At 40.6% G+C, this 27,051-nt stretch overlaps 1 protein-coding gene across 8 annotated transcripts in view; it reads right to left on the bottom strand.

Annotated features, from left to right (window-relative positions):
- The window catches only part of plekha7b (pleckstrin homology domain containing, family A member 7b), a 101,367-nt gene that overhangs the window by 20,861 nt on the left and 53,455 nt on the right, over positions 1–27,051 (bottom strand). For 5 of the 8 annotated variants that reach the window (XM_037759635.1, XM_037759644.1, XM_037759651.1 and 2 more), the window contains 11 exons: positions 25,593–25,676; positions 19,385–19,496; positions 17,568–17,672; positions 16,353–16,425; positions 15,798–15,898; positions 9,275–9,453; positions 6,822–7,244; positions 6,150–6,690; positions 2,579–2,662; positions 1,428–1,562; positions 449–517 (listed from right to left, as the gene is read on the bottom strand). In XM_037759635.1, coding sequence (XP_037615563.1) covers positions 449–517; positions 1,428–1,562; positions 2,579–2,662; positions 6,150–6,690; positions 6,822–7,244; positions 9,275–9,453; positions 15,798–15,898; positions 16,353–16,425; positions 17,568–17,672; positions 19,385–19,496; positions 25,593–25,676 — 1,906 coding nt within the window. The remainder of the gene's footprint in view (positions 1–448; positions 518–1,427; positions 1,563–2,578; positions 2,663–6,149; positions 6,691–6,821; positions 7,245–9,274; positions 9,454–15,797; positions 15,899–16,352; positions 16,426–17,567; positions 17,673–19,384; positions 19,497–25,592; positions 25,677–27,051) is intronic. The other 3 variants (XM_037759658.1, XM_037759667.1, XM_037759692.1) reach the window with 3 other exon arrangements.

Below are 27,051 nucleotides of genomic sequence, written 5' to 3'. Positions count from 1 at the left end.
GCTTGGCTCCGATTGGTTGTTTTTGTTCGGGCGCGGTGAAATCTTGCAAATGCCATTAGGAGCACTACGAAGTCACAGATTATCTGTGTTATGCACTATTGTCAGGATATAGTGACAGGTTTATAAAAATATATTTTTGTATCATATTTGCTCAAAGTTACCGACTGCGGCTTTAAGTAAGAAGCCAGACATTGATATCATATTGGACTATTTGTTGGATTCACCAGATTCATTTTATCCTCAATGGATAACTTTCATAATAAGAAGACAGTTGAAATACACGTTAATTCCATCATAAGGAGACAGTAGAAAGCACAGCGCAGGACAGAGGGAGGACAGGAGAAGGGGAAACAGGGAGGCAGATGTTGGAGGCAGCAGCAGGAGAACAAGATTGCAGTCCAGAGAAGGGAGATGAAGAAGAGGATGAAAAGGATAAAGTGGCATTTACTTTGTTGGGGCCCACCTTCAGATCTAGATACTCCAGGTCCTTCTTCAGTTGTATGTAAGTATCATCAGCCTTTAAATGAGCAGTGGAGAGATAAATCATTTGAAATTAAGCTGCAAAGGAGAATTGGTAACCAGATGACTCCTATAAGGCCTTTACTTGCTGTTCAGGCTTTGCTAACAGAACTTTACTTAACTTGGTCTCAATTACAAGTTACTTTTCTACCTCTGAATTTGTATCTATAATTAGTAGAGCCAAACTGTAATTAAGTAATCGTGTAATTGTTGGACTGGTTTAATGCCTCGTATTTGACCTCATGCACAGGTCTTGTGCATGACATGTGGTCAAACCGAGTGTTTATGTTTCTTCGTAAGCATGGAGGATGGTCAGAGAATGGTTGGATGTTAGAAACTGGGTGGAGTTGTCATTACTGAGCACTGTTGAAGCTCTGCTGTGGTCTTCTAGTCTCACAGCAAAGCACTTTGTTGTGTTTGTTTGTGAACAGGCTCCTAAGGGAGACTGATGGCTGCTTCAGGATGACAACACCAAAGATTTATCAGCGCACACAGAAATGTAATATTAACACATGTGCTTTTTGTGGCTGTGCAGGCACAGACGTCTATCAAACAAAGGAAAGTATAAAATGCAGGCACAGTTGACAAGCAACATGCTTCAAATATGGCATTTTACTTTTTTACAAATAGTATAACACAAGCCCCTGGAGGCTTTTGAACAAGGTGGATGAGTGACAACAACTATAAATACACTAAAAGGCAATCTGGACAGTCTGAATTGCAACACAGCCCATGCCCAAATGGTTGAATGAACAAGACAACCAAGCAACGCCAACAGACCGCACAGTCTTATGAATGACAGGGAAGTAATGTGTGGGATTGGCTGGGGAGAGTGGGACCACGATGCACTGGCAGGGGTTGTTGCAGTGTGCTGCAGAGGAGGTTAGGGAAGTTCGATGTCCCCTGACCTGCATGCTGGGGCCTAGAAGGCCGTTGTGCTGGTGGTGCTGCAGGTGAGCGAACGCGTCACTGGGGCTATGCACGCCAGCCATCTTGGCCTGGTGCCTCCGAAGCTGAATGAGGAGCAGAGTCAGCTCCTCTGGCTGCAGCCGAGCCCGGGTTTAGGGGGGCCAGAGGGATGAGAGAAAATACTTGAGAACCATCTGGGCAGTACAGTAGCTGAGCTACAGGAGCTGAGCCTGGGAAGATGATTTATTGCGCTATCAGAAGATAAGGGTTATCAGAGCTGATAACACTAAAACAAATATCGTATGGCATAACATTTAAACCAGCTTTATAGGGGCCAGTCAGCTCCAGATTCTACATCTTGATACTGTCACCAAGATGAGCCTTACAAATCAAATGTTGGAGTGAGTTATTCCTGTCCTAGACTACTGGACTATGTTAATGCTAGGGCTGTCAATCAATTAAAATAGTTAATCGCAATTAATCACAAATTAATTACACATTTTTATCTGTTCAAAATGTACCTTAAATGGAGATTTGTCAAGTATTTAATACTTTTATCAACATGGCAGTGCTTGCTTTATGCATATGTATATATTTATTGTTGGAAAATCAATTAACAACACAAAGCAATGACAAATATTGTCCAGAAACCCTCACAGGTACTGCATTTAGTATAAAAAATATATGCTCAAATCATAACATGGTAAACTGCAGCCCAACAGGCAACAACAGCTGTCAGTGTGTCAGTGTGCTGACTTGACTATGACTTGCCCCAAACTGCATGTGATTATCATAAAGTGGGCATGTCTGTAAAGGGGAGACTCGTGGTTACCCATAAAACCCATTTTCATTCACATATTTTGAGGTCAGAGGTCAAGGGACCCCTTTGAAAATGGCAATGCTGGTTTTTCCTCGCCAAAATGTAGCATAACTTTGGAGCGGTATTTAGCCTCCTTCTACCTTTAAAACTGAGTTTGCTACGACCTAAAAATCAAAAGTTGCATTAATGAGTTAAAGAAATTATTGCCGTTTTTTTTGCGTTACCACGTTATTATGGTGTTAACTTTGACAGCCCTAGTTAATACTATATGACAGATATCTTTAATAACGAAACCAAGTTATGTTGTGACTGTAATAAAGAGGATCATACCGTTTTGCCGTGTAAGCTGGGCGCACTGACAGTGTGTGTGATGTAGCCCATGGCTGGCATGGACCTTCTCTCTATTTGGGAAGCCTGCGGAGAAACAAAATTCATCAACTTGTTATTACAGATCTTATAGAGTCAAATCAAACAGAATGTCTAATTCACTAAACTAATCTTCAATATGCGAGTGTTGGAAGTGAAAGATAGACCACTTTATCACACTGAATCAAAGTTAAACCATTGCCTCCGAGTCTGCAAACAAATTTGACTACACAGCAGATTTATTTTTTCATCTATCCTTTTCTCCCTTTCATCACTCCTACTCTTATCCTAAACAAGGTGAGCCCTGAGTTTGAGACGCTACAGGGCTTGGAAAAATCTGACGTTTTTGCTTAACACACAGAATTAGCGAAAACCAGGCCCACCACCGAACCTTAAAAGGACACAAACAACAAGAGATTTAATTAACTACACATAAATTATACTAAACCTGCTTTCTTAAAATAACATTTGTTTGCTACCAGCAAGAGAAGCACTGTAAGCCATTCCCTTTGAGATTCCCATGCCACTATTTTTTTGCTGTATAATAGGTTTTTTATTTAAATGCGAGATCAGAAGAAAGAGACCGCTGCTGATGTTTGAGATACAGTAGAGATGTTTATAGGGTGCTGAGGAGCCCTGGGCAAATTGGATTAGCTTCTAATAAAACATACTTCTTAATGATATTCCACAGAGGTATACAGATCGCTATTACTTAAGCGCACTCCAGCCAGAGAGCACCATCAGCCTCAAAGATGCTGGATGCACCAAAACTAAGTTCACTGCACACTAAATTTAGTTCGCATAAACATCGTCACTGTGGCTCCCTTTGTTAAAAATGTATCTTCTTCTGAAGGGCTTTCCATAATTGTGCGTCACAGTATTTTATGGTTATAATTAGTGTCTTGACACTGATGTGAATGATGGAGGAAACAGAGCATCTGTGTCACTTTGTTTACTTGTGCGAGGCCAACGGGTCGGTTGTGAGGCTTGTGTGTGTTGGCAAATGTGGTGATGGTTTGGAGCGAGATCGTTTCACATGTGGAGGGTGTGGTGGGAAGACAGCGCAGGGTGTGGATGACAGGACGGCCCCTCGCTCCGTCTCCTGCGGCGGCGGTGGTGCTGTCTGAGCGCTACGACGGAATGGGGAACGGCGGAGTAGCGAGCTTTTTACTCACACACGCTCACGCCACCTGTGGAACGGGCCTGGGTGTGGACTGTGTGAATCTGCAAATGATTCACATGAGCATCAAAGTGTGTGAAGTCGGAGCCTTCTCATGCTCCTCCTGCTAATCTTCCCATGGTGTCCCATGTGAGCTCACAACACCCTTTAAGTCGACATCAATAGATACCTCACATCCACTATCCAAACCTCCCGTGAGAATGAGACCTTTGTCATTTGGCGCACTACATGTGAATCATCACATTTTGCTTCAGTCCCATGCCAATGACAGGCTACTGGCGTTTACTGGGTGCCAGTATTACAGTGTTAAAACACCACTGACTGAGTGTCAGCACATACATTCATCAAGGGTGGGACTTCCATCCCTCTGTTATCCATACCCATTTATCCTACAGGTTACACCCTGGACTAGTCGCCAGTCTATGGGGTGGGACTTCAGTAAAATCATATTTACAAGTTATTGTTAACTGAAACATATGAGATATCTCACTCCGACTGAGTGTGATAGCAGTGGGATTGCCAGTTTGAGGGCACACTGATGAGATGTGTTAGCTAAGGCTGCTACACACAATTATTGTCATTATCAAGTAATCATTTTGTCTATCGAATGTCAGAGATGAGTGATAATGCCTATCATAACTTCCCAGGGCCAAAGGTGACTTCTTCACATTGCTTGTTTTGTTGGACAAACAGTTAAAAAATCCAATAGAGAAACTAGAATTACCGCCTCACGGTTGTATGCCTCCGCCAACCAATCAAAATGCAGTTTACATCCATGTCCGTCCAAAACATCATCACTTCATCATTTTATCCTCTTAGACATTTGTGTGAAATTGTCATAATTAGCATATGAATTCTTGAGGCAAGGCCAAAAATGGGTTTTGTGAGATCACAGACAACTTGACTATTGACCTTTGACCATCAACATTTAATCAGTCCATCCTTGAGTCTAAGTGGATATTTGTGTCACATTTGAAGAAATTCCCTCAAGGCTTTCCTGAGATATCGTGTTCACAAGAATGGACCAGACGTACATACGGATGGACAACCTGAAAACATAACGCCTCCGGCCACAGCAGTCGCCGGCGCAGAGGAAAAAAAACAAAGAAAAGCAGCAAATCCTCACTTTGGGGAATCTTATACCATAGAATAATTTGGTTTTGCTTGACAAAGGACTCAAACGATTAATCGATTATCAAAATAGTTGCTGATAAATTTTCTGTCGATTGACTAATCGATTAATTGACCAATCATTTTAGCCCTAGGGTTAACAATGACAGCCCACCAATATTCAAAGTATTCAGACTTTGTCCATCACCAGCGACTTGGCCAACGTCCAGTACATGTAGTTTAAATAAAAACTTAGTTGGCTGCATTTCCTAACAGGAGTTAACTACACTGACCATGTTCATCATAATGAATGAATATGTCAGCCAGTGCGGCGTTAACTGTATTAGCCTGTGGCTACATGGACAATACTTGTTAGTAGAATGGTTTTCATGGTATTTGTTGATATTTATAAAAATATGAACTATTAAATTATCCTCTAAGGCTGCATCCACACTAATAGGTTTTAGTTTTAAAACGCACACCTTTTGCTACCTTTGTGCCTAGCGTCCACACTACTCCGGCATTTTACAACCCCTGAAACGGAGCTGTTGTCCAGTTAAATGCTGCATTATATAATGCTACTACTGTCTGCATGTGCAGGAGGCAAGCCATTATTCTGTAACTAAGCAATCAACCGCAGAGTAGGCAAATCTGCTTCCTGTTTACACCAGCACTCGTATGCACAGTGTACTTGAATGGCCATGTGATATGCGTTTTCAGGCGTGTTAGTATGGAAGGAGATTATTTCTAAAATGGTGCTAAAATGCTCGTGTGTACAGAGATTGTTTTTTTTTTTTAAAACACTGTATTAAAACTAAAACGTTTTAGTGTGAATGTAGCTTAACTTTTTCTTAAAAATGTCTTAAGATCAAGTTAATCAGTACACAAATATTAGCATGTTCTAGTTTTATAGAGAGTAATGCTGACTTGTTGCTCTACATGGGAAACTTATACCTGGACTAGGCTGCATGTTTGGTATCATAGCTATAATGCATTATATAAAATATCAAAGGGATTAATAAAAAAATGCATTAATAATATTCTTTCAATAGAATATATCTGTGTATTTAAGACACTATATTGCACAGTATTTGACTTTGAATCAGAGTATTTATAACTAAATGTAATACTCTACATCTCAGGCTTTGATTGGTAAAAAAGTAAATGCTGTTTTATATTTCATATTACAACAATGAGCTCAATTGTTGTATAAATAGCCTGGGGAAGATTCTCTATGTGTCCTACCTGAGAAAGATGGGCACAAATATGGCCGGGGGAGCTGGATCTTGTGCTGTCCCCGGGTGCCACTTCATCCAGGGGCCTGACTGTGCGTCTGATTGAGGGAGTGTGTGGCCTGCGAGGCGAAAGGGGTTTGAAGGATGAGGGGACTGACGGTGGGACTTCACACGGGGACGGAGGGACAGAGATGGAGCGTGGCATCTCCACGGTAACTCTAAAAGACGAAGAGTCTGCGAAGTTAGGACCAGTGTAGATAGGAGCTGTGGGGCTGCCGTGACGGAACTGCTGCCGCTGCTGCCACTCGTACAGCTGCCACACCATCCCCTCCTTGGTGGCCATGCGCTCATCAGTGGACATGCGGAAGTGGCTGAGCCGGTCGTGGGCATACTTGTAGTCGCTGGGCAGGTTGCATGTTGCTGGAGGAGAGTTGCTGCCGGACGGGAGACGGGGAGACTTTGGCAACGACTGATGGGTGGCGTCCGCTGTGCTGGCTTTGGGCTTTAATGGAGGAGTCCGCCGAGGGAGGTTGTACTCAGCAGAGGGAGCACTGAGACACAAAACACATGGATGACTTTTACTTTCATATAAACAATGTCATATTTCCATAAGTCCTCATATTAGCCACTAGATGGAGGCATTTACTCATCATTCATGCTGCTGTTAAAGATTCAAACTGACCTCTTTGGTGGGTCGCTTTTATGAACTTTGACCCACTGCTCCACCTGCGCCAGCGTATTCTTCCTCTGCACATGTTTCTCGGTGTCTGGCCGCGAAACAAAGCCCCTCTGATAGACGAGATTTCCATTCTGCTCTGGTGGTAAAGCCACTTGGATTACAGTTGGCTGTCCGTTCTTGTGGGCGACACCGTCGACAGAGTCTGGAGAGAGTCTCTCTAGTCTTTCCTCTGCGGCTGACTGGCTGGGCCTCCTTTGGACCTCTAATCCATACCTCACCTCATCTCTATGAGCCAGTTGGATTTCCGAAGGTTCCTCTCTGTCTGTCCTGCGAAGGCTTTCTGGCTGAGGTGAGTTCTGGTTGATGTGGACATGGTTGGTCTGTGGGACAGCCAGCTGCACAGCCTTCTTTGGATTTTCCACCTCTCTGAAAAAGTAAGACATGATGATTAAGTATATCAACACAAGTTAGTCCTGCCTGTAGACAATTGAAATAAATGGCTTTATACAGCACGCAGGGAGAATGCAGTGAAGTGTTAAAGTACCTCATCTTTCAACTACTACACACTCGTTCAGTTATTTAACCATCATCTAATCCCCCCCTCTTCACCGTATATTATGATGAAGTGCAGCACTATTCTTGAAACAAGGGATTACATGGCATTAAGCAGGAAAAGTTTCTGGACAATGCATGCAGAGCGAATCCCCAGGGAACAGAAATGACTTCTATGTTCATGAAATAGCTTCGGGTAGTGTGCCACTCTTTTTAGTGTGTTCAGTAGGTTTCACATTTAAATTAATGAATCCCTTTCCCGCCTAGGGGAATAAGAAATGTCTGATTGCCAAAATGTTATTGATAGTTTTACAAACTGCTTACACTTGAGGGAAACTAAAAACATAAATAACTCCTAAGAGACAAAATATGAGTAGTAGGGGTCTCAAAGTCTGCCACCAATTTCTTTAACGTATTAATTCAACTTGCAATCTTTTGGTTGTAGCGGGCTCAGTTTTAAGCCACTGAAGATACTGGTATCATATGAATCCATTGACACCAACCATGTCATAAGGCGGGCTAAATAACTTTCTTTCTTTTTCCAAATTTACGCGAAATTTTGGCGAGGAAAAACTGACAAGGCCATTTTCAAAGGGGTCCCTTGACCTCTGACCTCAAGATATGTGAATGAAAATGGGTTCTATGGGAAAGTATGGGTATTCAAAGAGTCTCCTCTTTACAGACATGCCCACTTTATGATAATCACATGCAGTTTAGGGGCAAGTCATAGTCAAGTCAGCACACTGACACACTGACAGCTGTTGTTGTGTGTTGGACTTCAGTTTGCCATGTTATGATTTGAGCATATTTTTTAAGGCTAAATGCAGTACCTGTGAGGGTTTCTGGACAATATTTGTTATTTTTTTGTGTTGTTAATTAATTTTTAATAATAAATATATACATACATTTGCATAAAGCAAGCATATTTGCCCTCTCACGTGTTGACAAGAGTATTAAATACTTGACAAATCTCCCTTTAAGGTACATTATGAACAGATAAAAAATGTGTGATTAATTTGCGATTAATCACGATTAACAATTTTAAATCAACTGACAGCCCTAATGAATAGCAATAAAAGTTGTGTTTAAGCTGATTGAGGTACAGGTTCTCATGGAAAATGCAGTTTAGCTATCACCTTGCACAGAAACATTTACTGTTATCATTTATTATTACTTCATTAGTGCAAAGCATTTCATATAATCAATGTTTCCTTCCTAGGGACCGAACTAAGACCGTCATGTGGAACATTGACTGCTTTTCAAATAATACTTTCATGAGTGCTGACTTACATTGGCCTCTAGGTGGCATTATTGCATAAAGCATTCAAACCATGCACTGCATCCAGCTAATCTAAGATGTCTAAATGCAGTTACCGCAGATGCAGGAGTCACAGTATCAGACTGTATTGCAGACTATTTCTGCCACTGACAAATCTGCTTTGTACATTGTGATTACTGCTGCAGAAAGCTGGCAATGGGCTGCAGTAAACCTCATCTATACCAGATCTAGACCCAGATGCAGCACACGCACACACACACACACACACACAAATCCTGCAGATATCTTAGTGGCCCAGAACATACGGACAGGGATGGCCCTGCTGTGGAAGGCTGCTCGTACTGTTAAAATAAAGCACATGAAGGCAAGAAAAAGCAGCAAATTTCAGTTATGAAACTGATATTAAAGCAGTAGACAATGTAGTTGATGCATAAAAACCCCAACACATAATGCTCTAGTGAAACGGATGATTACTGTGGCACCCAGGTGCCGTTTATGATATCATCTCAAGACATATCCAGTTCACGGACAGTGCTGTGTTTTAGGGATGGCGAGATGTTGGTACCAGCAGAAGGAAGCCCAGCCAATGGGAGTAATGAATCCTACTCTGTAGAGCGAGACCAACCTCTTTATAGTGTGACTCTGCTGCATCAGCGCAGCCTGGTTCATGGCCCGAATCCAGCCATTCATGTCCTCCTGTGTGTCCGCACTGAAGAAATATGTCCGCATCCCGCAGTGTTCTGCCTGTGAGCCAATCACAGAGTTCTTATTGTAAATGTAGGAGCGCATTCCTGTATGGCTCGCCTATCAAAGAGAAAGAGACGGAGAGAGAGAGAGAGGACGGATGTGAGAACTTCTCTCTGACGACAGGAAAAAGCTGCCATGAGTGAAAAAACGTTGCTTTCTTGTTCACTGAGACTGACAGCTGTCGACTCAGTGAGGACAAAGTTTGCAGCAACATTGTACTGGAAGCAAAGAAAAAGGAGGGAGCAAAGTGCTGCAGCAGAAACAATGTGAACATTGTGCTGTTTCTGGCAAGAAAAAACAGCACAACACAGGTTATACTTTCAAGCTGCTTTTTAAAAAAGCTTCAGCAAAAATATACAATCTCTTTAGCACACAGATATTAAACAGCAACTGCAGCAAACGACTGTACAGCGGCAACAAAAAGGCATCTGTCATCACTTTAATCAGGATACACATCATAACCACACATCATAAACATTAGCTTACCCTTTGTTATTTCTATGTGGTGGTGTAAATCTGTCCTAATAGCTTGATGGCTGTACCACAGTAAAGGAGCATTAAACACCTTTATGGACAGTTTCATAGCTATTGAGTATTTCATCTCCTATTTACACCCCAAATGCAAAATTCCTCTTACTTAATAATCATGCAGATTACCTTTTCATTTTAAATCTGCAAAATATGTTGTACTGATCTACTCCATATATAGTCAAAGAGTGCAAAGGATTAGTTAGTAATGTTTAATCATACTGCATATCTCCACAATCAACGTTTTTGTGTAAGATGCTGGTCATTTAGCTGCCTCAGAGCCTGAGATACAACTAAACTTCAGATTGTGCAGAACACCAAACACTCTTCTCACATCACCCCAGTTTAAGCCTCTCTACACTGGCTACCAATTTATTTTTGAATCCATTTTAAAATCTTACTTATGACTCATATGGCTTTACATAGCCGGGCGACAGAATACATCAGTGAGCTTTTAACTCCTTACTGTCCAAAAAGGCCTCTCAGATCTGCTGGTTTAGGCCTACTCCAGTTCCAGAGTCCAGGTTAAGGTCAAAGGGTGATCGAGCGTTTGCTTTGGGTCAGTCTTCCAGTTAGTATTCGATCTGCTGACACTGTTTCTGCTTTTAAATCCTGTCTTGAGACACATTTTACAGACTTGCCTTTTTGCCTGATAACTAGTCTCTGTTGTACAGCCACCTGATTTTAAATTTATCTTTTAATTGTGTGCTGTATTTTACTGTTCTTGAGTTTTTCTTTTTCATATTTGTGATTGTTTTTTAATGCTGTCTATGGAAAGCACTTTGTGCTCCCAGCTTGAAAAGTGCTATACAAATAAAGTTATTATTATTATTTTTATTTCACATTATTTGTAACTTCAGCATAACAAAATTCATGAACAGCCGCCAACAATACCAGAAGAGCATCCACAACACAAGACTGAGCTGCATCATATACATCGTGGAAAAAGCATGATCTTCACCGAGTCCAATACCACAACATGCTTAATAAACAAAATCTGCAAGAATATATCCACAGTGACATAGAAAAAAAGTCTTAGTAATTATGAAGATGCAATTCTGATTTATCATATTTATCCTCACAAATAGAACTTTCTTGATTAATCGATTAACAGATTGGTCTATAAAATGTCAGAAAATAGTGAAAAATGTCCAAGGTGATGTCTTTAAATGTCTTGCTTTGTCAGTCCAAAACCCAAAGATATTCACTGATATAAAACAGAGAAAAGCAGGAAATCTCCATATTTGAGAGGCTGAAAACAGCACTTCCTGACATTTTTGCATGAAAAATTACTTTAACGATTAATTATCAAAATAGTTGGCGATTATTTTTCTGTCGATCGACTAATTGATTAGTCGACTTATCATTGCAGCTCTACACACTGTCAGTTTTGAACTTCGAATAAACTTTATACAGCCTTTAGCTTCTTAAAACTTCTCAAAAAAAAAGACTGTTACCAGCAAATCATCCCCATGATTTATCAATTCTGAAGCCTGTAAAGTGAATGCATCATTCTACTAAAAAAATCTTTAACCTTTCGGCAATATGTGAGAAGCCAAACATTGCAAAGTTCCCAACAAGGGACCTGCTTAAAACCAGATGTAGAGAAACAAGTAAACAGTGTATATTGTATTTTCTATTGTAAAACAATAGAAAATGAATGTATGTACAGTAGGGGGCAAATTGCTGATGGCAACAAACATCCAAAGAAAATGCAATGAAATCAGGGAGGAGTGTGAGACCCTGTCATCCGACCACTCCGATGACGATGAGGGTGTGATAAATGATATGCAGCTTGACAAGACAAATACCAGAGCCACTGAGCAGCATATACGTATATTAGATTGTGACCTTGGCGATGTGTCTTGTTCTACCCATTGACCACATTTATAAAAATGAGCAACTGTCTAACCGTTGCCGTTGTGTAGGACCTACACTGTTCCACCAAAATCAGTGTTCACCAACTCTGTAGTACTGTAGCCTTGTCATTGTCCTATCACATTGTCCAAGAATTGGGGGACTATAAAAAGAGTTATGAGTCCTGCATTGAATGTGCAATTTTCTGTTTTTCATTTCAAATCCAATTTGCTGGAGTACTGTGCAAAAACAATAACAAATGTGTCACTGTCCAAATACTTAAGGACTGTACTGTACATGTAAAACAAAAGTTCTGTTCTGTCCAAAAAAAACCATTAAAGCTGTTTACTAAAACTAACGGCACTCCTGTGTGCTCTGGCATTGACTGTAGTCACGTCTGTACATGATGAGACTTTGATGCACATTTAGAAAATGTGCATTCAGCAGCTGCTAGCACGATGTGAAACCAAATGAGCTGAGGATGGCGGTCCACTGATGAGGCTAGAGTGAAATCAAATACCTATTCATGCAAGACAGGAAGCCAGCGTGACTGAGGACGCCCGCCCGCAGAGAACAGTACTCACTCCGCCCGCGCACACACACCAGGTCACAATGGGAGGCAATTGACCAACAGGGAATGAGAGAAACACATTGAGATGAGCAAAAATAAGAGCACAACAGAAAACAACAGGAAGTTGCTGACTCAATAAGAAAGAGCAGAGATGGCTCCAGCTGTGATTTTATGGCAGTCGAGTCATCACAGAAGCAAGAATGAGTAACAGCGGCAGCATCGAAAGTGTTGTGACTCTTTACAATCAGACACATCATTGTGGCATCCCGGCTTTGGTGCTTCAGAGAAGGTGAAAAAAAAATAGTATAATTACTTCCGAGAAGTACTGTACTGACTTACAGGGGTGGGAATCACCAGAGGCCCGGCAGTATTATCACGATACTTAAAGCTGCAGTGGGTAGAAATGGAGCAAATACGATTTTAAAAAGTTATATTTATAAAACGGGCACTATATCCTGACAGTAGTGCACGAGACAGGTAATCTGAAAAAAATCATGTGCCTCTGTGTACACAGGTGCTCCTCATGGCATCTGCAAGATTTCACAGACCGGAGGAAAACAACCAATCAGGGCCGAGCTGGAGCCTGCCGTCTCTGAGCAGCTGTCAATCACTCGTGAACTCCGATCAAATGGTCAAACTAGGCAGCACTGATCAAATATGAATCAATATTTTGTTACTGTAATGACTATTTCTCGCCTCAAATGTTTTCAGAATCATCTTGTAGTGTACTGTTTATCTGTAAAAAGTCTCCCATCACAGGCTAGATTGTTTAAAGCCTGAAAACAGAGCCATGAGGAGGTGTAGAAGTCTAGTTATTTCTCAGAACACTTGAATTACAATATGCTGAAAGGTTATTATGGAATTTTTGCCCAATGATGCCAAAACATTCTGCCTACTGAAGCTTTAAGTCACAATGCGATCTTATTGTGATTTTCAATATTTTGCAATATGCTGAGTATAGCGATAAGATATATTGCGATTTCTTACCTTTTTTCTTACCAGTTTGTCAACATCTATTTTATCTAATAAGATACAGTTTTCACTCTGTTCATCTCAGAATTTTCATTCACATATCTTGAGGTCAGAGGTCAAAGGACCCCTTTGAAAATGTCCATGCCAGTTTTTCCTCGCCAAAATATAGCATAACTTTGGAGCATTATTTAGCGTTCTTCCCGACAAGCTAGTATGACATGGTTGGTAACAATCGATTCCTTAGGTTTTCTACTTTCACATGATTCCAGTATCTTCACTCTAGCTTTAAGACTGAGCCTGCTTCAACTTTTGAAAGACAGAATAGCAGCTGGGCTCAACATCAGATTGTTAAGAGGTTAATAGTTTATATAATAAAAGATCGATACTTGACATCGATATAATATTGCCTCACAAAATATTGCGATACTATGCTGTAACGATTTTTTCCTCCACCCCTACTGACTTAAACAACCAGTTTTCTTATATCTTCTCCATTCAACTGCTAATCAAATTTATTTAGAGAATAAATTTAGTGTCACTAAATCTCATTATTTCAGCACAAACTGTAGTCTGTCAGCAGCTCCACCAGTCTGAAACATCCCGTTGTTGATCTACTGAGCTGCTGTCATGCTTACTTAGCAGTAAAGGAAAATTTCCAAAGCACCTCACATACACGTAATGAAATCTCCTGCTCTTTAATGCATGATGGCTCAGAGAGAGCTGAGGGGAATAGAAAGCTCTTAAATACAGGGTGGTACAGCAGAGCTCACCTAACCTTACATATACTCCCCAGCAAGTGGTGGGAGGAGACGGTGAACAGGCTGAATGCATAATTAATAGCTCCAGCAGCACAATTATCATACAAATTCCATTGTATGTAATATGATATTTAAAACACAGGAGACACGTACCACACATTCACACTCACATATTCACACGCACACACACAGAATCCAAGAACAAAAGCCGGAGTACAAAGGAGCTGAAAGGATTGCAACAGAATGCCCTGAAGCTGCAGCGGTGCATCAAACATTCAGGCACTATTGTTCTTTGCAACAAGCTCTGTGTTTCCACAAAGGAGGAGCTGGATAATGTTAACACTCTTGCTGTAACCAAAAGACATAAATCCCTTTGCTGTCCTCTGGCAGAATTCACAGACGGAAAAGAGAAAAAGACTTTGCCGCATGCAAGGAAAAGTTCTGTCGCAGGTTTTTAAATAAAAATGACACTATTTGCAAATGCGGGTTCACTCTGTTGGGTACAGTGTAACACGGGAGTTATGTGCCATTCAGATTTCAATGAAAGAAAAGCTCTTTCACTGTGCACACCATGTTGAAGACTGCACTGCTGCAGCCTCTGCAGCACACTGGTAGGGCTACAGAAACGCAGTGGAAATTGAACTTTTGACCCTTTTTATAATAGGTTAATAAAATCAGACCACGCACAAGTGAACAGAATACATAAAGGGTTGTACTGCAGCCGTCCACTGTAACACTATTGGGTTTGTGTTTAAAAGAGATCAGCGACCAGGAGGTCAGAAGTTCCATCAGACTCCACGCAACTGGACATCATAAAGAAGTCTTCAAAGATATCACAAGCTGAGTTGCATGCAAAATCTTATCTTTCTTGCACAAAAATGTGAACACTAGTCGAAATTTTCCGGAAAAGAAATGCAAAACAATACCTGCTTCAGCACCGATAACAAAACAATACTTTTTTTCCCTAACTTACTTTGAGAATTTGATTTTAAGCAAAACCTTTTTTGTTAATTTAACAAAATAAGCCAAACCTCTTTCTTACTGTTATACAAGCAGCCGTAAAAGTTTGCATAAATAAAATTATCTAAAAAGAGAAAGGTTATAATTTAAAGAGGACCTATTGTGCTCATTTTCAGGTGCATACTCCCCGAAAAGCTCTGTTGTGATTGGTCAACTGAACCAAACCCTTGAGACTCCGCTACAGCTCCGCTCTAACTAGCTTTGTTTGAGGGCGTGCCAATCTAGCCGCTAGGCAGGTACTATGCAAATGTGTTACTTGATGACATCACCACGCTACGCAAAAAAAGGCAGGACTTCAATCAAGGCGTTTCAGGCAGTTCAGGAGCAGGAAAAAAAGCACAAAAGCATAATAGGTCCTCTTTAAGTAAGAAAATGTCTGCTCAAACAATGATTAAACAAAACTATGACCTGATTCCACAGGACACATTTCAGTTGGTAGTCAAGTTCAATACCCAGAACCTAATAGTAAATCAGCAATCAAGTCTTAAGAAAAAGAAAAAAGAAGAATGGAGATTTGCAGCAAGGTAATACCTAACCATCCTTCCTGTGTTACAGAGACCACAGTACGTGAGGATTGCTACCAAATAGTGATTTAGTAATGAATATTCTAGCTAAGTGGTAAACAGGTTTTGCTGGCTACACATAGACATGATAACTTCTGTCATGACTCTGATTCAATACCACCTCAGTGTTACCTTGAAAGCGTATTTGCGGTTTATGTGGTCATCAGGCTCAACTGGTGCGATGACATAACTGGGCAGCGGGATGCTACCGAGCACCGTCTCCTCACGGCTGTCTGTGAAGCAAGAACACACAAACAGAGTATTGAAACATCCAAATCAACTATCTTTAATTATGCCAAGGACTTTTACGATGTTTACTGCAGATTTTATGAACAGCAGGAAAATAAGCGGGGCATAATTCATGTGTGAGTCCTGTCTGGTCTAGGCCATGTGGCTGCATGTGGCACGAGGTGGCATGTGGCTTATCTATTATTCAGTATGATTAATGGAGTAGAGGAGGTGGATGCTCTGGCAACACAAGCACAGATTACATCCCATAATAAAACACTCCAGTTAATAAGGAAGGAGAAGTGGGAGGAAGAGATAGCAAGATATGTCAAACATCTAATTATAAGCTGTCATTAATCAAGAAATGAACCTTCCCTCAGAGGGGAACATGTATGTTTGTATGATCATTTTGATTCTTGTCTGTTAAACCCTGGCCAAGTGCACTTTTCATAGACTCACCTTTGTAGTAAAACAAGCAGTAGTCTGACAAAACAAACCACTTCCTTTTCCACAGTCGCATTCCAGAGCTGTCCTGGAGGTGAAGGGGGAAACGAAACACACAGTGTATTTAGAAATCCTCCTCACAGGAATACGTTTTCATTCACTTTTTAATTAAAAAGTGTCGTTTGAGAATACGGCGCTCGTCAGCAGCGAGCACTGGGGGAGAGAAAAGGCTTTACGCATATGATTGGAACAATAATTTAATTAAAGTTTATTTTTTACTTTTTTACAAAGCTGCAGACTCTACATGTAACTCAGTACTGTAACTCTGTACTGTAAGATTATTGTGCTCTCATAATACACTCCAGATTAAAAATGGTTTCGTAAGGGCAGTATGAGCATTCATTTTGAAAATGTTACAATTTATAGAACATCAGATTTTACTAGGGCTGTCAAAGTTAACGCGATAAAAAGAAGTTAACGCAAATTCGTTTTAATGTCACTAATTCCTTTAACTTGCAATTTTTAGGTTGCAGCGGGCTCAATCCATTGGTACCAACCATGTCATACTAGCTTATCGGGAAGGAGGCTAAATAACGCTCCAAACTTGTGCTAAATTTTGGTGAGGAAAAACTGGCAAGGCCATTTATAAAGGGGTCCCTTGACCTCTGACCTCCAGATATGTGACTGAAAATGGGTTCTATGGGTACCCACGAGTCTCCCCTTTACAGACATGCCCACTTTATGATAATCACATGCAGTTTGGGACAAGTCATAGTCAAGTCAGCACACTGACACACTGACAGCTGTTGTTGCTTGTTGGGCTGCAGTTTGACATGTTATGATTTGAGCATATTTTTTATGCTAAATGCAGTACCTGTGAGGGTTTCTGGACAATATTTGTCATTGTTTTGTGTTGTTCATTGATTTCCAAAAATAAATATATACATACATTTGCATAAAGCAAGCATATTTGTCCACTCCCATGTTGATAAGAGTATTAAATACTTGACAAATCTCTCTTTAAGGTTCATTTTGAACAGATACAAAATTTGATTAATTTGCAATTAATCAAAATTAACTATGGACAATCATGTGATTAATCGCAATTAAATATTTTAATTGATTGACAGCCCTAGATTTTACACAAACCTCTTCAACATGTGCTTCTATGTGACACAGGTGGGGTCTTTCTTTCAGACTCACAATAAGAGCAGAGGAAGCCCAGCTCACCTGTTTATAGAGCCAGCCTCTCACCACCACAGGGATGTTGAGGTTTCTTTTAATAGCATGATCCCTTTTGCCAAAACTGTGTACTTTCCCCGTACCTCTGGAGCCCTGCAGAAAGCAAAGAAAAACCAAAAGACTTGATTATGCAGTGGCTTTGCTGAAGAACTGAAACCCAATTTACTTTGCTTACCTGAGGTAACATACAGTAATCAATAGAGATTAGTTCTGTAGATACCAGAGGTCTCAAACTGGGAAGTTGTGGATCCAGTATGACCAAAAGTGTGGAGCGAAATTCAATTTTAATCAATGTGGTTTATATTAAATTCAACTTGAATTGTTTTACCAATAGTTTACTCAATATTGTTAGATATTGATAAAAATTAAATCAGTTTACTCGAGTAAGGGGGATCATGAATTTGATTTGGCTTCTGAAGGGGCCATGACAGAAAAAGTCTGAGAACTACTGTCACAGCCAATGGCCCTGCGGTGGATGAGTTAACAGTGCTTTGGTGTATACCATGACATTACCCTCCACCATGCAGAGAGAATACAACTGCAAAATTAAGTTAAGGGGCTTTGGAAATAAAAAAGAACTTCCCTGGAACTTCCTTCTTCTAACACCCGTAACGAAAAGAGGAAATACCAACTGGCTATTCCTGTGGATAAGTGCTCCATTTATAATCAGGCATATTTTAGACACGGTCATTTCAGACTTCTTTTGCTCTGTAAAAATCACATCCTACTTTTTCTCAGGTGCTTTTCTAAAGAAATACCAGGAGTTGTCGGGTTGACCAGTGGGCTAAAAGAAGACACAAATGTTGAGGGGACAAATATGCACACCCAATTCCTCATACGGAGTCTTAAATAGACAAGATGAGTCAGTCACAGAGAACAATCATCACACAGACAAAGTAGTATTCTTTATGTTATCTGTTAATCTGCTTGTCATTTTCTCAATCATTTGGTCTATAAAAGAAATTTGAAATTAGTTAAGAATGTCCCTCACAAGCTCCAAGAGCCCAACGTAACGTTTTGTCAGATCAACAGTTCACAACCCAAAGATATTTAGTGTATTGTCATATTCACATTTCACATTTGAGGGACTGGGAACAGCAAACGTTTGGCATTTTTGCTAAAAAAAAAACAATGTATTGTAAATGATTAATCAGTTTTTAAAATTGCTGCTCATCAATTTTATGTAGATCATTGATTAGATAATTGATAATTTCAGCTCTACAACAAAGAAATAGAAAAAAAATCCCAATTATTTTCAATCGGCAAATATTCACGCATTCATGTCCATCAGAGTAATATTTGCCTCTAACGTTAAGTTGCTTTGAAACTTTGATCATTTTTCTGTGATTTTATTCGTCCTGTGTTTCTGTGCTGTGTCCCATGTTCAGTGACAAAACATGTTTGCGGCGAAAGTTTCCATGATCACTGTGGAAACAACAGCAACTCTATCACAAAGATGCACACTGTGCACCGCACCCCTGTCCAGTCCCAGAGGGTGTGTACTTGAGTTTTATTATGCTTGAAAAATGACTAGATTATTGCTCTCTGTGGCCGTTAATCAGAAAGAGATAATGTCTTCTAGAGTTAATTAAACCAGTTTATCAACATGAGCTCATAAATTCGCTACTTCAAAAAGAAATGTTTGGTCAGTTACGATAAACGTCAAATAAGAAAACCTGAAATAAAACATTTTGACTCTGTTTTAGGATTAATTTTCTCCGTTTACAGTAAAACTGACTAACACAAGTAAAACATACTCAACATAAACGGTTGGGCTCTCTGTGGAGACAAACACTGACACTCACCTTTGACCCTGAGGTGGCCTCCACTGCTGCTGAGGTCACAGCCTTGGAGGACTCTGTGACCATGTTCGGGGATCTCTGATTGGCTGCTGACTTGGACATACGGGCTTCTATCCTGCAGTAGAAAAGGCGGCGTAGAAGAAGATCAGTGTAACAGACGGGATGAGAAGCATTGGATATGTGATATTGCTTCTTTATTCCTCTGACGAACTACAGACAGGCAGGGAAACAGAGCGCAGCCCTGTGCTGAGCTTTCACATATAAAGGATATGACTATTTCCTGACACCGCCACGCGACCTGTCACAGCCAATGGGCCTGCGGTGGATGAGTTAACAGTGGATGCTTCGTGTGCCAAACACTCCAGTGAAACTTTGTCTGACACTCCTCCTGGGGCACACATCGTACACACACCCAGATAACAAAGCGAACTAAAAAAGAAACAAAGCCTTGCATCTTTGGACAGCTTCCACATCCCACCTCCCATTTCCTCATGACATCATCATATTGCTATGGACTCAGAAAAATTAACATCGAAGACATACAGCACAGCCCATACAGTTTAAGTGACAGTTGGTGTCAAACGACACCTTTTTGTATTGCAGACTACGTTATTAAAAAGATTTAAACAGGGTCTTTTAATCCTCAACCAACCATAGTATATACTGTACATTTCTGTTGTGGTGGTGGGTTTTAAAGGGCGGGTCCATCTGCGCTCTGTTTAGTTTTTTTCAACTGGAAATGCCCACTTAGCTGTTGCAAAAAGCAGTGACGTAGGTTACCATAGTAAGCTCATCAATAAGGTTATGAATAATGTGAACGCTAGCACTATCTGAGTCAAAGTAAGCTGTGCTAAGTTTGGAAATAACTGAAAGGGTTAGATCGGATTTTGAAGTGGGGTTGTATGTGTACTCCTGTGTTCCGCAAAGTAAAATTACTGCTTTTGTGAATGTAGTCTGGTGGCTTTGAAGAGAGCAATGTAACTGCTTCAGTTCACCATCAGAACAGGCTGTGACGTCGAGGTAAAGCGGAGGAAGCATACATTGCATACATTGTACTTTACATTATACTTACTGTATCATCCGTGCCGGTACTCCTGTCTGCTTCTCCAAACTGGGAGCGTGCCGACCGCCATCTAAGTTACTGTATTTGAAATGAATACACTGACTATAAGGATGTCTATATAATGTGCATGTAGCTGCGTCACCATGCAGAAACCTACATCAGGTCACGTGGGAAAAAGTTTTTAGAAGTTCTTGGGAAACTAGCATTTTGACGCTAAAACATACTTTGACCAAAATTTGAATGTTCGTTTTTTAATACATAAGGAACACCTCTGGGAAGCTACAGATTGATATAATAACCCTAAAAAATAATAATAATAATAATAATAATAATAATAATAATAATAATAATGAACCAGCCCTTGAAGTGATTTGCTGCAACGGCAAATCCAACAATGAAATATCACCCAGAAGGTAAGCTAGCAGTTATGACCTAATCAGTATTCATTCCCATAATGGCAAGGACTTTTTTCCAAGCTGTTGTCGCTTTTGATTTGTCCTATGTACTCAAAAAGAGCTGCATCATAGATAACGAGAACACTGGTGATGACAAGGATCAATTTGATTTAACAAGGTCCCAGAAATGTTTCTTAGGAATTTTAGTCCGTGCCGATTAAGTAATGATATGCAGTTCCAGCATATTTTTCATCCACAAATACTGCAGACCTCCTGTTACATTGCATTTTAAAGGTGCTATGTTGGGTCTATATATTTGAGGACTGTGCAGACCACTGGATTAAAAGGAAGTCACTGTCATGCCCCTGGAATCATCCTGAGATTATAACTGTTCAATTGCACTATTCATAGTAAACTCTGGAAGAGTAAAGCCTCTCACAGGCCTAAAAAATAACAGATATCACTTCTTAAAAGGATAGTTTGGGTGTTTTGAAGTGGGGTTGTATGATATATTTATCCATAGATGACGGTCGGCAAGCCCCCAAGCAGAAAGGAGTTACCGCTTGGAAAGCAATACAGTGCTATGGATGGAAGCTGGTCTACCGCTGTCTTGATCGGTTAGTTTGTTTGTGTTATTGTGTGACTTTGGTGAATCGGAACTCACCAAAGTCAAACAATTACATAAACAAACTAACCGACTGACCAACAACTCCTGTTCTGCGAATGACTTCAGATGACTTCAGTTTCCCATCAGAAACATACACTGTATACTGTAGCTGTGTAACGGCAATGTAAACCGGCGAAAATATTCTAAATATAGCATAAACTTAAAGTGATACTGATTTTTTAGGTGGGTTTTTAGGTTATGTTTTTTCCTGTAGCAGTACATTGCTTTGCTTCTGGCCGGTAACTCCTCTCTGTTTCTTCAAACTGGGGGCGTGCCGACCGTCATCTACTGTTGGTACTTCACTGATTATGGATAAGTACCTCATACAACCCCACCTGAAAACACCCAAACTATCCCTGAAGGTATTTGGTGAGGTTTCAAAATCATCGTCATCATCTGCAGCTATTCAACCAGTATAATTGACGTGCAACTGTCCAGTACTCGGCAGAGCCTCTTCCTGACTGCAGCGGTGAACTTACAATAGGAAACGATGTGTGACCTGTCTCTGCATTGTTTTCCGCAAAAGGGGTTAAAAGCAGCGCTAACCCTGTTGTTTTTTCCTGCTTTGTGTTGCTGCACCACACCGAAGCTAAGGAAATAAAGATAAGCTGGTAGAACAAGGGGAAAAGAGAGAGAGACCACAGTGGAATAAAACTTACAGTATCTGCACTCACAGCTTGGACTGCAGCCAGCATTTTTACAGGATGTTTCTGTCGTATCAAGGGGACTCTCCTGTTTTATGTGAAGCTTTCAAACTGTTTACCACCACTGTCATTGAAACAGTTCCCCAGGAGATTTGTTGTGGCATGTGGTGGAGAGGAGCAATATATCACGTGGTGTAAAAAGGGAAAAGACACTAAGCTCCATCTCTCTCTGCTTCTCTTGCTACTGTATGATAGAAATGAGGGCATATTTGACATTTCTTTTAATCCTTTAAGGCAGTGGGTGCACATGGGGAGAGTTGACGAATTGATCATGGTGTGATAATCTATAATAAAGTCAAAGCCTCCAGGCCAGCAGGGCAGAGGCTGATCGACCCCTCCATGGGGAAGTGCCTCCTGAAGCTCTTTTTCCTGCTCTGTCCTCAATCCGATACGGTTCTCCGGGGAACACACTGAGGTTCTCCTTACTTGGAAGGCAGTCAATGATTCATGGAAGAAACCAACTTCCTTTTCAGATACCATTATACGCAGAAAGAAGCCCATAACATCACCGTGACAGTGAACAGAAGCAACATTTTGCAGCCACAGTGAAGTCATGCCTGTGTCGCACACATTAGATACCACCACTGCAACCCGGCTGTCACGCTCTCCACTAAACTTTACAACAGCATTATGAAAAGAAAGGAGCAAGAGAGGCACAAATATACGACAATGAAGTAAATAGACGTTGGTTTAGAAGAAAAAGTATGACACATCAGTTAGCACTGTGTGTGTGTACTGTACGTGCTGGAGTTAAAATAGCTAACAATGTTACTGAATTGACCTACATCTGCACTAAACCTGCCTTTTCCACATCTCTCCTCTTCCAGATAACTTTGCATAATCTTACATTAAGACTGAGCTATACCTAGAACAATCCACAAACATAATTCTATTACTTAAAGCAGTTTGAGGATTTATGGTAAGAAGGATAACGTGCCTCATGAAATACTGTAGTGTATGTAACCAGTGTTTAAAGCTGATGTTTGACAGACTGCTTCAAATGTTCACATTTACTGACATGACATCACTCCACAAGTGTCAATTGATCTTTTTCTCAGTCATCAATTTCTCTGATGAAGACAGAAAGTAACAATAAAAAAGAGAATATGTCACAAAAGAATTATTTTACATTTACAGCTGCAGGCTGCAGAGTGTGTTTACCCCTGCAACCACCAGCAGGCCTCGTCACGTTATGTTGCGTTTTCATACGTCAGTGGATTACTTTGCCTAATCTTTGTAGGTCTTTAGACTGCTATGGAAACACAAACAATGGGCTGAAGAAACCTTTTAGTTCCTTGAAAAGTAGTCCCGGAACTAAAATTACGAGGAACTTCTTGGTGGAAACGAGGCTTCGGTTTCTTAACCTTGTCCTGCCCGTTCATGACAACCTTGTCATTAAACTGATGCTATTCTTACCATAGCTTGAGGAGATTATGACTGGCATTTCAAAGTAAAAGAATCTATCTAGTCTATCACCGTTGAAAATATGCAAGTAAGGCAAGCATAACTTTAAAGCCCCTTGATGGCATATAAATCCATGGCTCAACAGAACTGAACGAGGGATAATGAAGAGTTTCAAAAAGTGAATGACAGTGAAGGATGCAGATGAACTACAATCAGTTTTGCTTTAACAGAACATCTTTTAATTACTGGGAATGTGAAGGTCACATGCTTGTCTCTAAACCTGCTTCTGCCTTAAGTGGAATCTGCACTTTGCATGATCATCTTACACCAGCCAGCTTAAATATGATCAGACACATGCTGCCCTATACTGTGCTCCAAACCTGCCGTACAGCTTTGATGGCTTCACAGGATGAGATTCACAAAATGTCATAAAACAATGACAATAAGTCCAACTGCAATGCCATGGCAATATACTGTATACTGCAGTGAATGAAAACAACGCAATGTTACCGTACAATTCCAATTCTCAAAATGTCACAGACTTGTTGGTATTTAATACACAATATTTATGTCAAAGAAGTCTCATCCTTAAAGGGATAGTTTGGATGTTTTGAAGTGGGGTTGTACGAGGTACTTATCCATAGTCAGTGTATTACCTACAGTAGATGATGGTCGGCACAACCCCAGTTTGGAGAAACAGACCAGCATGGAAATAAAGCAATGTACTGCTGTGGACGGGGCCGGCAGCAAAATGTATTTTAGCCACCTAAAAAATCAATATCAGTTTAAGTGTACGCTATATTTAGAATATTTTCGCCGGTTGACCTTGCCATGACAAATCTATATAGTCTATGTTTCTGACGAGGAATTGCCGCTGTTATCTATGCTCTCGCCAAGGCAACCATACTCTATTGAAAAAAACAATAATTTTACCTCGCAGAACATGGGTGTTGCTGGTCTACCGCTGCCTCAATCGATTAGTTTGTTTGTGTTATTGTGTGACTTTGGTTAGTTTGGATTCACTAAAGTCACACAATAGCACAAACTAACTAACCGATCGAGGCAGCGGTAGACCAGCAACACCCATGTTCTGCGAGGTAAAATTACAGGTTTTTGCAATGGATTCTGGTGGCTTTGGCGAGAGCATATATGGATACAACGGCTTCAGTTCAGTTGAGGGAAAGGTAAAGCAATGAAAATATTCTAAATATAGCGTACATTTAAACTGATATTGATTTTTTTAGGTGAGTCTTTCTTTTAGGTGACTAAAATATGTTTTGCTGCCAGCCCCGTCCACAGCAGTACATTGCTTTGGTTCTGTGCGCTAACTCTCGTCTGCTTCTCCAAACTGGGGGCGTGCCGACCGTCATCTACCTACTTTGCACAGAAAAATCTTGGGGACATTCTGTCAATGTCAGTAGAAGTTAGATAGTACAAGTTAAAGCACACAGTCAGATTTCCATTTTTATGACTTCAACTACACTGAGCAAAATGACCTGAATGGACCAGAAAAAAGTGAATAAATAATTTGGCTGATGGATGAGACAGATTCACGACTCCAGATGTGATATTAACACGGTCAAACGCATATGTGAGTGTCAGTCTTGCCATTACCATAACTCCTATTAAGGCTATCTGAAGAATAATACCTCAGAGTCTCCGGGATCCAAAGTGAGTGCAGTCAGTTATGAATGCCATGATGGTAATGAATACATTCAATTTGATGAAAATGATTACTATGTGGTCTGACTTCGACCGTCGCAGCTCATTTTCCTGATGAACACTTTACTGAAACTGTTTTTGCTTTAGACAATAGACAACTCCCCCTCCTCGTGACATGCTTCATCAGGGAGGGTGACAGGCTATTTCCTGGTCTATTTCTGGACTCCCAAAGCATGACCTTGAACCAACCTATCTGTACCTTTAAGCATGCAGGATATGCATCATTCCATGGAAATAAAAAAAAACGACGACTCACCTGTCTTGTAGTGTGTATTCTGTGTTTTCTGGGGATATCTGCCCGGTCACAGGGTGCCGAAACGATGCAGCCCTCTGGTTGTGGCTGCAGAACAGATAGAGATTGAAAAGAGGGAGGATGGAGAGAAAACAACACCAAGGGAGAAAATAATAACATTAGTATCAAGTCATTATTCATACTGCTGCATGATCACGTCTATACTTCTATTTAGCTGCTGGTTGAGGTTACAACAAAACCACAAAACCTGTAAAACAGGAATCTATGGCAGCACTGCAGCAGCCGGGTCAGGAACCACATATTCTTTTACAGAAAGTGTAGGGCTCAGCACTCTCCCGTAGCCAGCTCACCAGGCTTTATTGATTACAGTTAGATGGGGCCATTCATTGCTTTAACTAGAGCATAAATGCATGTTAGTGTCACAGGACAGAATAAGAATCAGACAAGTGGCTTGTGGTGCTGGTGTCGAGAGGAGTGAAATATTATGCCCTAACTGTTGTTGTTGTCTATCGTATATTTATTTGTGACTAGGAAAGGATAAGATTTGGGCTATTTCATTTGCAGTTCTACAACAAAATAAAACTAAATCCTAGAAAATATTTAGTATCTACACACACTGTATGATAGGGCTGTCGCAATAACCGCAATATTGCAATACCGTGCTATTGACAAGCCGACTGCAGGGGATGGCAAACAACCACCACAACCACTATGTTCACATTTTTTCTTTTTTGAATTCTTTGCAATGGGATCACCTCATATTTACACTATACTACAATTACCGAGAGATGAAAAATGGTCAGCTTTGGGTAAAACACTGCGCTCACTTTTTTACCGAGCCGTCCAATCACAATTGAGGAGGGTAATAGTGCTGAACAACAACAATAATGTAGGAGAAATTAATACACACAGACCGGCGGGTCCACAACCAAAGCGTCTCAGCTGAAAAAACGCTGCGCCTCATTGTCCTTCTGTGTTCTGCATTTAATAATACACAAGTATTTAATTAGTTTTAAAACTTTGTTTCTGTCTATTTGCAAAAAAATGGCAATAATACCGCATATTGCGCTGTTGAGCAAAATCCTTATTACCGCAGGAGAATTTCCTTCACCATGACAGCCCTACTGTATGACACATTGACGCATAGTCAAATTGATCTTAGCTACTTAATGTTTCTTATGCTTTATACAAAAAGAGATTCTAATCACAGATGTATTTATCCGATGCCGGACCTTATCATCTAACCATCAAGGCTGGTTAAGCTTCAATCATTCATTGTGTTTGGCTTTCTATTTCATTTAGCTTCTCTCATTATTTACAGAAAAGCCCACTACGGCAGAGGGCCTTTAAGGTGTTTGGTTCTCCGGCTGCTGCCACTGGTGCTCAGCACTGCCATCCATCATCCCCTCAAACTGTGACACGGCCCTCGAGATCCTGCTGGCTTTCTGATCCTTAGTGAATC

This window comes from Sebastes umbrosus, chromosome 2 (genome assembly GCF_015220745.1).
Source record: "Sebastes umbrosus isolate fSebUmb1 chromosome 2, fSebUmb1.pri, whole genome shotgun sequence".
NCBI classification, from domain to species: Eukaryota; Metazoa; Chordata; class Actinopteri; order Perciformes; family Sebastidae; genus Sebastes; species Sebastes umbrosus.
The sequence above is the reverse complement of the archived record's forward strand: the minus strand, read 5'-3'. Positions and strand labels throughout refer to the sequence as shown.